Source organism: Anolis sagrei, chromosome 7 (assembly GCF_037176765.1).
Source record: "Anolis sagrei isolate rAnoSag1 chromosome 7, rAnoSag1.mat, whole genome shotgun sequence".
Lineage (NCBI taxonomy): Eukaryota > Metazoa > Chordata > Lepidosauria > Squamata > Dactyloidae > Anolis > Anolis sagrei.
Window position 1 is genome coordinate 39,562,102 of NC_090027.1, and position 16,827 is coordinate 39,578,928.

General features: G+C 43.8%; 1 protein-coding gene across 1 annotated transcript in view; it reads right to left on the bottom strand.

The window, feature by feature from the left end:
• Nucleotides 1-3,484: 3,484 nt before the first annotated feature.
• ABCG4 (ATP binding cassette subfamily G member 4) overlaps nt 3,485-16,827 on the bottom strand; it is a 56,700-nt gene continuing 43,357 nt past the window's right edge. The window contains exons 13-15 of the mRNA XM_067470782.1: nt 15,209-15,367; nt 11,356-11,474; nt 3,485-8,968 (exon numbers count right to left, since the gene is read on the bottom strand). Of these exons, the coding sequence (XP_067326883.1) occupies nt 8,743-8,968; nt 11,356-11,474; nt 15,209-15,367 (504 nt within the window). The 3' untranslated portion in view covers nt 3,485-8,742. The remainder of the gene's footprint in view (nt 8,969-11,355; nt 11,475-15,208; nt 15,368-16,827) is intronic.

Genomic DNA, 16,827 nt, shown 5'->3' on the forward strand with positions numbered 1-16,827 from the left:
GAAGGAAGGAAGGAAGGAAGGAAGGAAGGAAGGATAAAATGATGAGAAAGAGGAGGGCTTGAGAAAAGATCCCAAGGGCCTGCATCTGACCCAGGCCTGGGTTTGCCCATACCTGGTCTACACTAATGCAACTAAACTGCCATGCTTCAATGCTATAGATCCTTGGGACTTGTAGTTTACTAGGTCAAACCAAAGTACAAATCCCATCATTGAGCCATGGCAAAATGGTGCCAAACTGCATTAATTCTATGATGTAGATGCTTCCTTTGACTAACATCCCAATGGAGGTCTAAAGAAGCTTATATTCTAACAATTTAGCCCTTATGTTGTCCCATCTGCATCTACCCTGTGAAACTGCATTTCCCAAGATTCGTAGCATTGAGTTGAGGTAGTTAAAATGGTGTCAAATTGCATTCATTCCACAGTGTAGATGCACCCTACATCTCTATTTAAAGCAAGCCAAATGCTTACGTAGGGTTGGACTAAAGGGAGGGATCACACCGGGATGTGGTGAAGAGGAACATTTCCCGATTTTCCTGTTCTTGCTTATTTGCATGAATTAATTACACAACAGCCAATCTCTCGTTTGTGTAATTCTTCCTTCTTACTCAAAGAAGGGAAGAGGTGCAGAGAAAGGAAACTGGGATGGCAGGAATCATCAGGATTCAGGACTTTCCCTGCCAAATTGGGATGTTGGATTGTACATTTTTATATACGTTATGGAGTGTGCGTGTTGGGTAAGGATGCTGGGAGTTGCGGTCCACAAAGTCACATTCCCAAGCGGTGGCAAAATACAAGGACAGGTCCAACGATGCTCGGCGATACCTTCTTCCTCTTAGGTGCAATTTCAAAAATGCCCAGGAGCCAAAGACAAAGTTACAGTATAAATATAGTTTTTATTAATAATGTGTGAAATCCAACAGAAGGCCTTGCGTAAACCTTCGAAATGAACAGCAAAGACCAGCCACGTTTGCAACTCTCAAGGGCCCATCTATTGAAAACCCAGCATCCAGGGAAATACGAGAAGTTTTGAACCTAGACAATATGGCATAAGAGTTTGAATATAGGGCTATGGCTTAGGAGACAAGGGTTCAAATCACTGCCATTCAGCCTTGGAAACCTACTGTGTGACCTTGGAGGAGTCACACTCTCTCAGCCTCAGAGGAAGGCAAGGGTAAGCCTCCTCTGACCAAAGTTTACCAAGGAAGCAAATTCCTAAATGTGTGTTGCCCATTGAAAGCCCTCAAAGCTAGGAGGGGTTGGCTTATGTCCCTATATTATGGTGTTTGACATTTAAGAGCCCTTTGACCCCATATAGCAGCTGAAATTGAAACTGGAAACTGGCACAAACTCTTCCAAAGTTTTCTAGAAGCGAACCAGGGGCACCCAGAGGTGAAATCATATATATTTCCATATTGCACCCCCCCCTCTCTCTCTCTCTCTATATATGTATATACATATATACACACACATGTGTATATATATATATATATATATATATATATATATATATAGATACACACACACATACATACACACACATACATATATATACACACACATATACACATGTATATATTTATACATACACATACATACGTATATATATTAGGCATGGGCAATCCATGGTTCTAAATGGTTCTAAAGTACTTACAAAACTAAAGTTCTGGTAGTGAAAACTAGGGGGCGCTGGTGCTTTGCCTCTACAATGTTGCTAAAGGTCTGGTGGTGAAAATTTCAGAACTCTAACAAAACTTTCAAAATGTTATTATTTCCATATTGGCAATTTTTATGACAGAACCAATTAGGTACTTCCATTTATAATGAAATTTTGGAAGTTTTGTTAGAGTTCTGTAATTTTCACCATCAGAACTTTAACAACACTGTAGAAGCAAAGCACCAGTGCCCCCCGACTTTTCACCACCAGAACTTTAGTTTTGTAAGTACTTTAGAGCCATGGATTGCCCATGACTAATATATACATACACACACACGTACACACACGCACACACACACACACACACACATATACATACAGACAGAACCAATTAGGAACTTCCATTTATAATGAAATTTTGGAAGTTTTGTTAGAGTTCTGTAATTTTCCCCATCAGAATTTTAACAACACTGTAGAAGCAAAGCACCAGCGCCCCCTACTTTTCACCACCAAACTTTAGTTTTGTAAGTACTTTAGAGCCATGGATTGCCCATGACTAATACACACACACACACACACACACACACATACAGACAGAACCAATTAGGAACTTCAATTTATAATGAAATTTTGGAAGTTTTGTTAGAGTTCTGTAATTTTCACCATCAGAACTTTAACAACACTCTAGAAGCAAAGCACCAGCGTCCCCTACTTTTCACCACCAGAACTTTAGTTTTGTAAGTACTTTAGAGCCATGGATTGCCCATGACTAATATATACATACACACACACACACATACATATGTGTATATACACATATACATACACACGTATATATACACATGCACACACACACACACACACATATTGCACCACGATTCCACTTTAACTGCCATAGTTGTATCCCATGGATTTCTGAGATTTGTCGTTTGGGGAGATGCTACTGTTCCCTCACTGAGTGTTTCAAATGGCACTCCCTATACTACAAATCCCAAGGTCCCATGGCCTTCCCTATACTATAAATCCCAAGAATGGCAAAGTAGAATTATAGGGCTATATGACATCACAGAATGACATGATCCCCGAAGATGCTTCTTTTGTAAGAATCCGCATCAAGACTGATTTCAAAACCTGTCAGGTTGCCATCCTAAGCATAGCTACATAGTGAGTAAACCCCATTTGCACATGAGTAAGCGTATATATGTCATTGCCTTCTTCTTAGATTTCCCATTTCCAGTTTTCAAACAGGTTTGATGCTTTTCTGGCACAACCAATCCCCTTTGGCTGCTTACATGTATTAAAAGACACAATTTTCTTTCTCTGATACGATACACACAGTAGATCTAAATCCACCCACAATGCTAAACACTGAGAAGGAAAACCAGAGCTAGGTTTATTTCCAGACACTGAAATGACTGGGAGAGAAGAGCTGCAGGCAAAATTTGGAGGAAAACACACACAGATTTGTTCATGACTGATCCGCACAAAAGGTCAAAGAGAAACCCTTTGCTTATTGCATGACTTTGGAGGGAACGCAGGAAGGAGCAGAAGAATGGACCTTAACACACTTTGCCCCAGATCCCCGCCTCCTCTGTCTTAGCACCAATGGTTAGGATTGCAAATCCGCTTCTTAGATGCATGGAAGGAGAGTTTGTGTATGCAAACACACTCTTGAGAACGGACTCAATCTTGTATACATTCATACATAGGGGAAGAGAGGAACCCGGGCTTGGAAACTTGACTTTTGAATGGAGTATTGGGAGAATCCCTTACCAGCAACTTCCAAAAAGGTAACTTTTCTGGTTGACTGTAATTCAAGGAATTACAAGTTCTGGTTGAGTGTAATTCAAGGAAGAATACCTGGAGGAGCCATCGAGGGAGAGCACTTTGAAGAACTATCAGAGAAAACCATCAAGGCAGAGAACTTTGAAGAGCTATCCCCACCTGTACGAAGGGAAGCTGGAACCATCAAGGAAGACTACTTATAGGGACCATCATGGAAATAGGAACCATAATGAAAGACCACCTGTGGGAACTATAAAGGAAAACTACTTGTAGGAACATTCAAGGAAGGTCATCTGCAGGAACCATCAAGTTCTTAAGCCATCACTGAGTTATGCTCATTGGCTAGGACTTGGAAAGGTTGGGTTTTGGAGTGGGCTAGCTGGGAGATTATGGGAGTTGGACTTAAAAAACAATATGAGCCATGGAAGGGGTATTGCCTTAGAAAAATCACCTGTAGGAATCACAAAGGAAGACTACCTGTTGGCATAATCAATGACAACTACCTGAATGAACCATCAAGAAAATTCACCTGGAGGAACCATCAAGGAGGACTATCAGAGGAACCATCAGGAAAGACCACCTGAAGGAAATATCAAGCAGGGTAACCCAGAGGAACCATCAAAGAGGATTATTTGTAAGAACCATCAAGGACGTCCACCTTGAGGAACCATCAGGGAAGACCACATGAAGGAACCATCAAGGAGGATTATCTGTAGGAACCATCAAGGAATGTCCACCTGGAGGAACCATCAAGGAGGACTATCTGGAGGAACCATCAAGGAAGACCACATGAAGGAACCATCAAGAAGGACTATCTATAGGAATCATCAAGGAAGTCCACCTGGAGGAACCATCCAGGAGGACGACCTGGAGGAACCATCAGAGAAGACCACCTGGAGAAACCATCAAGGAGGACTGTCTGGAGAAACCATCAGAGAAGACCACCTGGAGAAACCATTAAGGAGGACTATCTGGAGGAACCATCAGAGAAGACCACCTGGAGGAGCCATCAAGGAGCCATCTGGAAGAACCATCATGGAAATCCCCTGGAGAGAAAAAACATCAAAGAAGACACCTGATGGAGGATTACTTAGAGGAACCATCAAGGAAGTCCACCTGTAGGAACCATCAAGGAGGATGGCTTGGAGGAACCATCAAGGAGGACTATCTGGAGGAACCATCAGGGAAGCTCATTTGGAGGAACCATCAAATTCCTAAGTCTTCCTTTAGTTATGCACATTGGTTAGAGCTTGAAAAAGTTGGATTTTTTGAGTGTGCTGGTTGGGGAATTCTAGAAGCTGGATTCCAAAACGAGGATGAGACACAGAAGGGCCACCACCTTGGGTCTTCTGTACAAATCCTTGCTCTAACAGGAACAAGATATCAGTGGTAGTGGCCAAGTAGCCTATGTCGATGTCCTGGCTAAAGGGAAAGAAATAAACTCCAGGTGAAGCATAGATTCCCCTGAGAAAATAGACTCAAAAATCTGCCCTCAATGTTCAACCATATTTGGTTACATGCGTTAAAACACAACTTGCTACCCTTTCCCGTATCTTTGGTTCTTAATCTGATGCCAGTGCTGATAAATGCTTCCATACAGTCATGGAGATAAAAGGCCAGACGTTTCCTTCTAATCCATGCATCTATGGCTGAAAAATCTTTGGTGGTCCTTCAGGTATTCCTTATTCTGAGACTACAGTTCCCATCATCCATGTTATAAGAGCTGGAGTCAAATACATTGAGAAAGGCAAAGGTTTCTGCCCTCTCTTGGTTTCTGAGACTACAGAGGAAGAATGCATTGGCGCTTGCAGGACTTTGGTTTCTATACAATGGGAACAACAGCAACCTCCCATAAGCATCAATGAGGCTAAAAATGGATACTTGCCCATCCTGTCCCTTAGGAAGAACCAAGTGCCGATTAGAATACTGCTTTAGGTCAAAAGACATCCAGATAGTCTCTAATCCTGGCAATGCTCAAAATACTGATTGAATTTGGTAATGATTGTATACAATATATCAGTTTCCATACCTTTTGTTTCCAAACCTACCCATCCATTTGAAATATATATATGTATTCATATATTATTCCTTGCTTAGCAGCAATTAAAAGTGCCATTTGGGAAAAGGTGAGACTGGAAATGTGCACAATGAAAGGCTTCCATGTCTCCGGGGCAGTGAATCCGCCCCAGGTTTTCCCTTTAGCTGTGAAAGGATCTCTCCAAGGTGCTGAAGCTATTTGGGGAAAAGAAGCCAGCAACTTAGAGAGTGCTTTTAAACTTCGGACTGGAACCCAAAGCGGATTCGTAGAGAACCCACCAGCTGCTGCTTTTTTTTGTTCGACCCATTAATAATTTCATGCGGTAATGCCACCAAGCAGAAAGAACACGTGCAAAACAATATTTTGTAATTCGGGTCACACTGAGCACTTCCACAGCAGCAAGTGTATTATTATTATTATTATTATTATTATTATTATTATTATTGGTTTTGGTCTTAGCTTTGGGTTCTCGAAAGGAACAACTGAATAACCCAAGGTCAGGCATGGGCAAACTTCGGCCCTCCAGGTGTTTTGGACTCCAACTCCCACAATTCCTAACAGCCTACCGGCTGTTAGGAATTGTGGGAGTTGGAGTCCAAAACACCTGGAGGGCCGAAGTTTGCCCATGCCTGCCCATGCCTGCCGAATCTCTCCTTGCTTCTACCTCATAAAATGCAAATAGCTGCTGCCTGTCTCCTCCTCGAAGGGCAGTTGTCCAAGCTGGCCCCAGTTACACTCTATGGCATTTCTGCAAAGATGAGAAACACTGGAGAGGCCACGAAATAAGGCAGCAGGGAGGAAAGAGCGAGGGCGCAGCAGTGATTGTCTCAGCACTCAAGGATTGCATCCCCATAAAGGACAAACGCCAAGCCTGACCTATGGCTTGGAGGTACCACAGAAAAATGTCAAAATCCCAGCTGCAAACCAGTTCTAGGAAAAGCTATGAAGCTAGCATGATGGAGCTCTTGTTTAAAACGATGTGACCCCTGATTTATTTCCTCTGAATCCTTAAAGCTCATGGGTGGACCAAATTGTGTCCATGGATCCAATAAAATAAATGATATGACATTGCCCACCTTGCCTTTAAATGGCACCAATTTGAGAAGAGCTTGGGAAACTTTGCAAGGGGACAAGATGGGAGTGAACATACCCAGGAATTGCTCTCTAGCAGAGGTGGGCAATGGGCTAATTTTATTGCCAGGACACCCCAAATGTCTTCCAGGTGGAATTGCCACCACATTTTTGGACCCTGAAGGCATTTTAGGCTGACTTTTGTATACTTCCATCATTTCAAACAGCCTAAAATGGCCTAAAGGTAAAGGTTTCCCCTGACATTAAGTCTAGTCGTGTCTGACAGTTGGGGTTGGTGCTCATCTCAATTTCTAAGGCGAAGAGCCAGCGTTATCCATGGACACCTCCAAGGTCATGTGGTCAGCATGACTGCATGGAGTGCTGTTACCTTTCCAAGGTAGTAATAGCCCCCAGTGGCGCAGTGGGTTAAACCCCTGTGCCGGCAGGATTGAAGATCGACAGGTCACAGGTTTGAATCCAGAGAGAGGCGGATGAGCTCCCTCTATCAGCTCCAGCTCCTCATGTGGGGACATGAGAGAAGCCTCCCACAAGGATGATAAAACATCAAAATCATCTGGGCGTCCCCTGGGCAACATCCTTGCAGACGGACAATTCTCTCATACCAGAAGCAACCTGGTTTCTCAAGTCACTCCTGACATGACAAAAAAACCAAAAAAAAACCCCTTCCCACAGAAGTGGTATCTATTGATCTACTCACATTTGCATGTTTTCGACCTGCTAGGTTGGCAGAAGCTGGGGCTAATAGCGGGAGCTCACCCTGCTTCCCGGATTTGAACCACCAACGTTTCAGTCAGCAAGTTCAGTAGTGGTTTAACCCACTGTGACTAGAAAGGCTGAAAATAGGGTGAAAATAGGTCATTCGAAGTCTCCAGAGGAATAAAGTGTTCCCTAACTCTCCTCTATGTCATTCATCTCAATTCTCATGATTGTCTTTCTCAAGCCTATACATGCCCAAGGGTTTGTTCAACCTGAGCTTACATTCTGCTCACGCTTTGGTTAGATTTCCATGCCAAGTATAAGTAAATTCGGCAGCCTATGTATAATTATTTGACTGATTTGCACCTCCCGTTTCCTTTTGCAGCATTTCTTTTACAGCTTTACACCACGATTTCCAATCCTCTGCTTTTGAGAATCATGCCCCTCTGCTTTCCCAATAAGCCAAAGAGGAGATTCTCAAGAAGTTGACGATGCCACATTCGGCACAACGTTCTGCGCTTTGGCAGAATCACGACCATCTCTGACGCACCACAGTCTGCAGCTCTCCAAAGTGCTACAATACATCTAAGCCCAGCTTCAACCTATATGCACAAACTCTGGAAAATATACTTTTCTGGGGATTGCAATTCCCAGAATCCCTTGGCCACTTTTTTTTTTTTGCAGTTTATGCTGGCTGTTAAATTATGCAGTTTTAAAATGAGAGTTTTCCAAGTTCTGGGGAGCTGACCTTTTTTGTCCTGCTTGCAATTCTCAATCCCACATTGAGTTTCTCCTACAAACACCAGAGAGTTTTGGGAAGGGAAATAAGGGGCAGGGAAGACCCAAAACGCCCTCCGCTCCCCTTCTACGGTTATGGTAAGCATTCAAAGCCTTGTGCAACACTCCTAATACGGCTCTCGGTTTCGTAATATTGAGACACATGCTACAAGTCAATGTCCGTGAAAGCGAGCAAGTCAAAAACGGCACTGGGGCAAACGGCGCTAGAAAACTGTGCTTTGTAGAGGATCTCTCCGCCCGTGCTTTCCCACCCGCCTATAGATCCTAGCGTCCTCCCCTCGCCCAAAAAACACTGTTATCCCTCTTTCCATCTTCTTCCCAATGGACCAGAAACCAAGCTTCCTTGTTGGTTAGCGTCCCTTTGAGACAATGTTCCGTGAAGACATAATGTGGATTTTTGCGGAGGTCGCAAGTTCCTTCCGACTGATATTGCTCCGGGAAGAAAGTTTTGACACGTTCCAGAATTGTACCAAAACACAGAGAGAAAGAGAAAGAGAGACCAATCTGCAATGCTTGGAAAAGTTAAAACTGTTTGGAGACATCTCCGTCAAGTCTTCTCAGCTGGTCGTCCTCTCCCCAAAGATCCGACGAGCCCCTTCTCTGCCCATTGTTTTCCGGGAAATGTTTTGTCGCCCATCCCACGGTGTCCGCCCAAAGTGTCCCCGAGTTCTCCTTCCTATCTTTCAGATTTCACCTTGTACTTGAGGGTGAGGTAGGCCAGAAGCCGGAGGCAGATGAAGAAGATCCCCAGGACAATGAAGTCTAGGTAGAGCTTGGCTTCCTCCACGTCCAGCTCCTTGAGGATCTTCATGGGGTCCTTGAAGGGACACTCGGGCAACTTGCACTCCAACTCTTCACGCTCCAAGGAGTAGATGGTGAGGATGACGCCTTCAAAGCCGTACCTGATTGGAAAGAACAGCCTCATCAGAGTTTGGAAACTTATTTTCAAAAAACCATCAATTCCTGTTATCTTGTAGAGTTGGCCCTCAGAATCCAAGGGTTCTGCATCCATGGATTCAGCCAACCATGGGTCATAAATGCTATTATATCATATGTATTGATTCTGTATAACAATGACCTATAGTCTAAGCTAGGGGTTCTCAAACTTTTTCTGCTGTGGAGCCCTTTTTGAAGCAAAAGTTTCTCATGGAGTACCAAGAAATATTTATATATTATACTAGCTGTCCCCTGCCATGCGTTGCTGTGGCCTAGTGTGTGATTATGTGCTTTGTGTGTGTATATATTTGTGTATATGTGTATATATGTGTGTATGTAGTTTTGCGCATTCATTGTAATGTATTTTTTTATTTTTTGGCTTTTAAAGTCTCTTCTGCTGTGTTTTTCAGTGTTTTATGAGTGATGGTCACTCGTTGGCCTGATACGTGTATTCTGTCCAAATTTGTATCAATTCGTCCAGTAGTTTTTGAGTTATGTTAATCCCACAAATGAACATTACATTTTTATTTATGTAGATTATATTACAAGCCATCCCCTGCCACGCGTTGCTGTGGGCCAGTCTGTGTATATGTGTTTTCTGTGTGTATATGTGTGTGCATATATTTGTGTATATGTGTATATATGTGTGTTTGAATATATATGTGTGTGTGTTTGGTTTTGTGCATGCGCTGTAATGTTTTCTTTGTTTTTTTGGCTTTTTAAGTCTCTTCTGCTGTGTTTTCCAGTGTTTTTATGAGTGATGGTCACTTGTTGGTCTGTTAGGGGTGTAGTGTCCAGTGTCAGTTTGTCCAGTGGTTTTTGAGTTATGTTAGTCCCACAAACTAACATTACAGTTTCATTTATATAGATATTATATTATATGTGTGTGATATGTGTGTGTGTGTGTCCGTCTATCTATCCATCTCTCTCTCTCTCTCTCTCTCTCTCTCTCTCTCTCTCTATCTCAATCAGGAATGGGCAAACTTCTTGACCAACATAAACTTAATAGTATTTCAATGAAAGACCCCAGGGGTCATCCAGTTCAACTCCCAAAAGCCATACAGGAAAAGCACAATCAAAACACTCCCAACAGATGGCCATCCAGCCTTTGTAGTAACAACAATAATAGTAATAATTACAACAATAACAACAGCAGCAGCAGAAACCCCAGGGGGCATCCAGTCCAACCTTCTGCTGCCATTTAGGCAAAGCACAATAAAAGCACCTCTAATAGATGGCAATTCAGGCTCAGAGCCCCAAAGGGTTCCATTCAGGTTAATAGTAATAATAATAATAATAATAAGAAGAAGAAGAAGAAGAAGAATAGCAGCCATCCAGCCAAGCCCCTTCCGCCATGCAGGAAAAGCACAATCAAAGCATCCTCCAACAGATGGTCACCCAGCCTTTGTTGTAATAATAATAATAATAATAATAATAATAATAATAATGGGATTTAAATACGGAACTGCAAAGACTGTTGCACAAGCCAGTCAATGTGGTCCCAGTGGTGATCGTCACACTGGGTGCAGTGCCTCAAGACCTTGGCCTGCACTTAAACACAATCGGCGCTGACAAAATTACCACCTGCCAGCTGCAAAAGGCCACCTTACTTGGATCTGCACGCATTATTCACTGATACATCACACAGTCCTAGACACTTAGGAAGTGTCCAATGTGTGACTGAATACAAAAGCCAGCACAGCGATCTTGTCTGCTGTGCACTAACCATGTTGTGTATCAAATAACAACAACAACAACAATAGTAAAAACCCATTGAGGAGCCCCTCAGTATGCTTCTCAGAGCCCCAAAGGGTTCCCTGGAGCACACTTTGAGAACTTCTGGTCTAAGCATTAAGAAGCCACTACTAAATTGATAGGCATGAATATTTTTCTGTAGAGGCTCACCATTTCACAGATCCTCAGGTTGTGATATGAGCCATTCATGCCATTTTACCATGTCCTGGTATATAATGGGAGTTGAGCAAGCATCCATAACTTTTGGTATTTGGAGAGGGGGTCTTGGAATGAAACACATATGGATTGTAGGAACCAATGGTATAGAAACAGAATCCCCCCTTTATGAGCCCATAAAAGCTCTGAAGTCATGTGGGGAGGTCTTTTTCTCTAATGGGGGAAATGTGTGTGTGAAAGAAAGATAGGTATAGATATAGATATATAGATAGATATTGGAGAGACACATGGGTAGAGTGCATGCCCTCCAATATTTCAAAACTGGAATATGTGGTCAAAAATGACAAACGGAAGGCATGAATAGCTATGACCAGCAGCACATAACACATCCTGACCAGTGCAGCAAATAGTAAAGTGAGCAAGAAAGCAGGAGATGCCCCACCTGACATAAGAGACGTAGGAACTCCACTGCAAATACGTTGGGATGGTCTTGAAGCTGACGAAGAAGCCAGAGAAGAGAAGGACCGGGATGGCGGTCACGGGACCCACGAATGTGGCCACCTGGGAGGGCAATCGCAATAAAGAGTCATGAAAACCCCATTCCAATAAGACCTGACTTTTGCAACCCAGGGGCCTCTGGGAGTCTTGGACTACATGTCCCACCATTGGTGGACACTGGGTTTCAGAAAGTTAGGTCAGGTGGACTTCAAGTTCTTTTTTAATTGTGTCAGAAGGGACTTGAGATAACTGCAAGTTGCTTCTGGTGTGAGAGAATTGGCCATCTGCAGGGACATTGCCCAGGGGATGCCCAGATGTGTTACAATCCTGTGGGAGGCTTCTCTCATGTCTTCATGTGGGAAGCTGGAGCTGACAGATGGGAGCTCACCCCATCTCGCGGATTCGAACCACCGACCCTCAGGTCATCAATTCAGCCAGCACCCATTGTGCCACAACAATAAATCATAGAATCATAGAATCATAGAATCATAGAATCAAAGAGTTGGAAGAGACCTCAAGGGCCATCCAGTCCAACCCCCTGCCAAGAAGCAGGAATATTGCATTCAAATCACCCCTGACAAATGGCCATCCAGCCTCTGCTTAAAAGCTTCCAAAGAAGGAGCCTCCACCACACTCCGGGGCAGAGAGTTCCACTGCTGAACGGCTCTCACAGTCAGGAAGTTCTTCCTAATGTTCAGATGGAATCTCCTCTCTTGTAGTTTGAAGCCATTGTTCCGCGTCCTAGTCTCCAAGGAAGCAGAAAACAAGCTTGCTCCCTCCTCCCTGTGGCTTCCTCTCACATATTTATACATGGCTATCATATCTCCTCTCAGCCTTCTCTTCTTCAGGCTAAACATGCCCAGTTCCCTAAGCCGCTCCTCATAGGGCTTGTTCTCCAGACCCTTGATCATTTTAGTCGCCCTCCTCTGGACACATTCCAGCTTGTCAATATCTCTCTTGAATTGTGGTGCCCAGAATTGGACACAATATTCCAGATGTGGTCTAACCAAAGCAGAATAGAGGGGTAGCATGACTTCCTTAGATCTAGACACTATGCTCCTATTGATGCAGGCCAAAATCCCATTGGCTTTTTTTGCCGCCACATCACATTGTTGGCTCATGTTTAACTTGTTGTCCACGAGGACTCCAAGATCTTTTTCACACGTACTGCTCTCGAGCCAGGCGTCACCCATTCTGTATCTTTGCATTTCATTTTTTCTGCCAAAGTGGAGTATCTTGCATTTGTCACTGTTGAACTTCATTTTGTTAGTTTTGGCCCATCTCTCTAATCTGTCAAGATCGTTTTGAATTCTGCTCCTGTCCTCTGGACTATTGGCTATCCCTCCCAATTTGGTGTCGTCTGCAAACTTGATGATCATGCCTTCTAGCCCTTCATCTAAGTCATTAATAAAGATGTTGAACAGGACCGGGCCCAGGACGGAACCCTGCGGCACTCCGCTCGTCACTTCTTTCCAAGATGAAGAGGAAGCATTAGTGAGCACTCTCTGTGTTCGTCCACTTAACCAATTACAGATCCACCTCACTGTAGTTTTGCCTAGCCCACATTGGACTAGTTTCCTTGCCAGAAGGTCATGGGGGACCTTGTCGAAGGCTTTACTGAAATCCAGGTACGCTACATCCACGGCATTCCCCTCATCTACCCAGCTTGTAGCTCTATCGAAGAAAGAGATCAGATTAGTCTGGCATGACTTGTTTTTGATAAATCCATGTTGACTATTAGCGATGACTGCATTTGTTTCTAAGTGTTTGCAGACCGCTTCCTTAACAATCTTTTCCAGAATTTTGCCCGGTATCGACGTGAGGCTGACCGGACGGTAGTTGTTTGGGTCGTCTTTTTTTCCCTTCTTGAAGATTGGGACCACATTGGCCCTCCTCCAATCTGCTGGAACTTCTCCCGTTCTCCAAGAACTCTCAAAGATGGTTGCCAATGGTTCCGAAATGACTTCCGCTAGTTCCTTCAATACTCTGGGGTGTAGTTGATCTGGCCCTGGGGACTTGAACTCATTAAGAGCGGCCAGGTATTCCTGGACGACTTCTTTCCCAATTTGGGGTTGGATGTCCTCCAATCCCTCACCCACTCCATCTTGCTGAGGTTGAAGACTCTCTTTTTGTGAGAAGACTGAGGCAAAGAAGGCATTAAGTAGTTCTGCCTTTTCCCTATCCCCTGTCAGCATTGCCCCATCTTCTCCTCGAAGAGGTCCTATCGCCTCCTTGTTTTTCCTTTTTCTACTGACATAAGAATAGAAGCCCTTTTTATTGTTTTTAATGTCCCTGGCAAGTCTGAGCTCGTTTTTTGCTTTAGCCTTGCGGACCTTTTCCCTACAGGTGTTGGCTATTTGTTTGAATTCTTCTTTGGTGATTTCTCCCTTTTTCCACTTCTTGTGCATGTCCCTTTTGTGTCTTAGCACAGTTAGAAGTTCTTTGGACATCCATTCTGGCTTCTTTGCACTTGTCCTATTTTTTCTCTTTGTTGGCACGGTTTGCAATTGCGCCTTGAGTATTTCACTCTTGAGAAATTCCCATCCATCCGTAGCTCCCTTGTCTTTTAGTATCTGTGTCCACGGAATGCTGCTCATCGTTTCCTTCATTTTTTGGAAATCAGCTCTCCTAAAGTCCAAAATGCGGGTTTGACTTGTCTTAGTTTCGGCCTTCCTTTGTACCTCAAATTGCAGGAGCACATGGTCACTTGCCCCTAAGGATCCTACCACTTCGACCGCATCGATCAGGTCCTCCGCATTTGTTAGGATGAGATCAAGAGTAGCCAATCCCCTTGTTGCCTCTTCTACCTTCTGGACCATGAAATTGTCTGCAAGGCAAGCGAGGAATTTGTTGGACCTTGTACTCTTGGCCGAGTTTGTTTTCCAGCAAATATCGGGATAGTTGAAATCGCCCATGACTACTACATCTCTTTTCTGTGCCTGTTTGGTCAACTGTTGGCAGAAGACTTCATCAAGATCTTCCTCCTGGCTTGGGGGTCTGTAGTAGACGCCTACAACGACATCTTTTTGAGTCCCAGTTCCCTTGATTCTTATCCAGATGATTTCAAGCTGGTTTCCTAGATTGCCGTCTTGAATTTCTTCTGCAGCATAAGAGTTTTTGACATATAAGGCTACTCCGCCTCCTCTCCCCTTTGTTCGGTTTCTGTGAAAGAGGTTATACCCCTCGATATCTACATTCCAGCGATAGGAGTCATCCCACCAGGTTTCAGTTATGGCTATGATATCATATTTGTGGTGTTGTGCTAGAAGTTGGAGTTCGTCTTGTTTATTTCCCATGCTCTGTGCATTAGTGTAAAGACATGTGAGCCCCTGGGATCTTCCCTTGAGCTGTTTAATTGGGATTATTGTGCTTTTGGTACTTGGTCCTTGTTGTGTTTGTGCAGCCCTCCGTTTAGCCTTCTGGCGATTCCCAGACATTATGGGTAAAGTAGTGTTCGCAAGGCTGTTGTCCCCCTCCCCCGGTGGACCTAGTTTAAAGTGCGTCTAATGAGGTTTGCGAGTCTGTGAGCAAAAAGGTGTTTTCCTACTTGTGTGAGATGCACCCCATCCCTTGCCAGTAGGCCATCCTCCTGGAAAAGCAGGAGGTTATAAATGACATTTATAACCCAGGAACAAAAATCATGTTAGATTGTGTTATTAGTGGTTCTTCAGACCATGTTTTTTCCTGTTCTAATGACTTTTCGTTGACTTTAGCAACCTCTCCAAAGTTCGGTATGGATTATAATGGTATCTGTAGGAACCCTGAATGCCCTTTCTCCACTTCCCTGGGTGCCTTACCTGCAAAGAGGTGGATGCCGCTCCAATCATGAGCCCCAAGGACTGGGCCACCAGAGCGGTGGAGGTGGCAAGTGCAGAGAAAAGGAGGAAGCGCGTGGCTTCAGGAGGTTGTCCCGTCATCCAGTAGACGATGCTGCAGTAGGTGATGGGGCAAATGACCTGCAAAAAGAATCAGAGGGGTAAGTCAGCATGGTATTGAAAGTACAGGGTGTCGCCTCCTCTTCCTCCCCTTCCTTCTCTAGGTACAGAGGTGAAGTATCCATTGGGCTATAAAGCCCAGTTTAGGTGGTTCAGTTCATCTTGGAGCAGGAATGCCCAACCACGAATCAAGGAACATGGAAGGCACTGCAGACTACTTCAACCAGAGAAGTCAGCCATAGCAAAGCACCTGATGAACCAGCCTGGACACAGCAGATTATTTGAGAACACAGAAATGCTGGACCACTCTCACAACCACCATGTCAGACTACATGGAGAAGCCATTGAAATCCACAAGCATGTGGACAATTTCAACAGAAAGGAAGAAGCCATGAAAATGAACAAAATCTGGCTCCCCGTAATAAAAAAAACTCCAAAATTATAACAGTAAATAAAAAACAAAACTCAGACTCCAGCCAGGAAACAATCAGGAACACCTGGCCACCTCTCAACAAGGAAATTTCCCAGGCAGTAACAAGCCACACCAAAAAAACTGCCAGACCATTAAATGCTAATCAAGTTGGCCAATTGAAACATTCATGCCTATGGGTTGTTGTAGGTTTTTTCGGGCTATATGGCCATGTTCTAGAGGCATTTTCTCCTGACGTTTCGCCTGCATCTATGGCAAGCATCCTCAGAGGTAGTGAGGTCTGTTGGAACTAGGAAAGTGGGTTTATATATCTGTGGAATGACCAGGGTGGGACAAAGAACTCTTGTCTGTTGGAGCTAGGTGGGAATATTTAAACTGACCACCTTGATTAGCATTTAATGGCTTGGAAGTGCCTGGGGGAATCTTTTTTTGTTGAGAGGTGATTTGATGTGCCTGATTGTTTACTCTCTGTTGTTTTGCTGTTGTAATTTTTGAGTTTTTTTTAATACTGGTAGACAGATTTTGTTCATTTTCATGGTTTCCTCCTTCCTGTTGAAATTGTCCACATGGTTGTGGATTTCATTTTCTTGGTGGGTCTGTAGGTGGCTTGTATGTTGTGTTTCCTCATCAGCTTCCCTATGCGGTCAGTGGTTCCCTTGTTGTATGGCAAGAACACTTTTCCTCTGGGTGGATCTTCATCTTTACTCTCTACAGAGAAGCCATTGAAATCCACAAGCATGTGGACAATTTCAACAGAAAGGAAGAAACCATGAAAATGAACAAAATCTGTCTACCAGTATTAAAAAAAACTCAAAAATTACAACAGCAAAACAACAGAGAGTAAACAATCAGGCACATCAAATCACCTCTCAACAAAAAAAGATTCCCCCAGGCACTTCCAAGCCATTAAATGCTAATCAAGGTGGTCAGTTGAAACATTCACACCTAGCTCCAGCAGACAAAAGTCCTTTGTCCCACCCTGGTCTTTCCACAGATATGTTGTTGTTCACTCGTTCAGTCGTCTCCGACTCTTCGTGACCTCATGGACCAG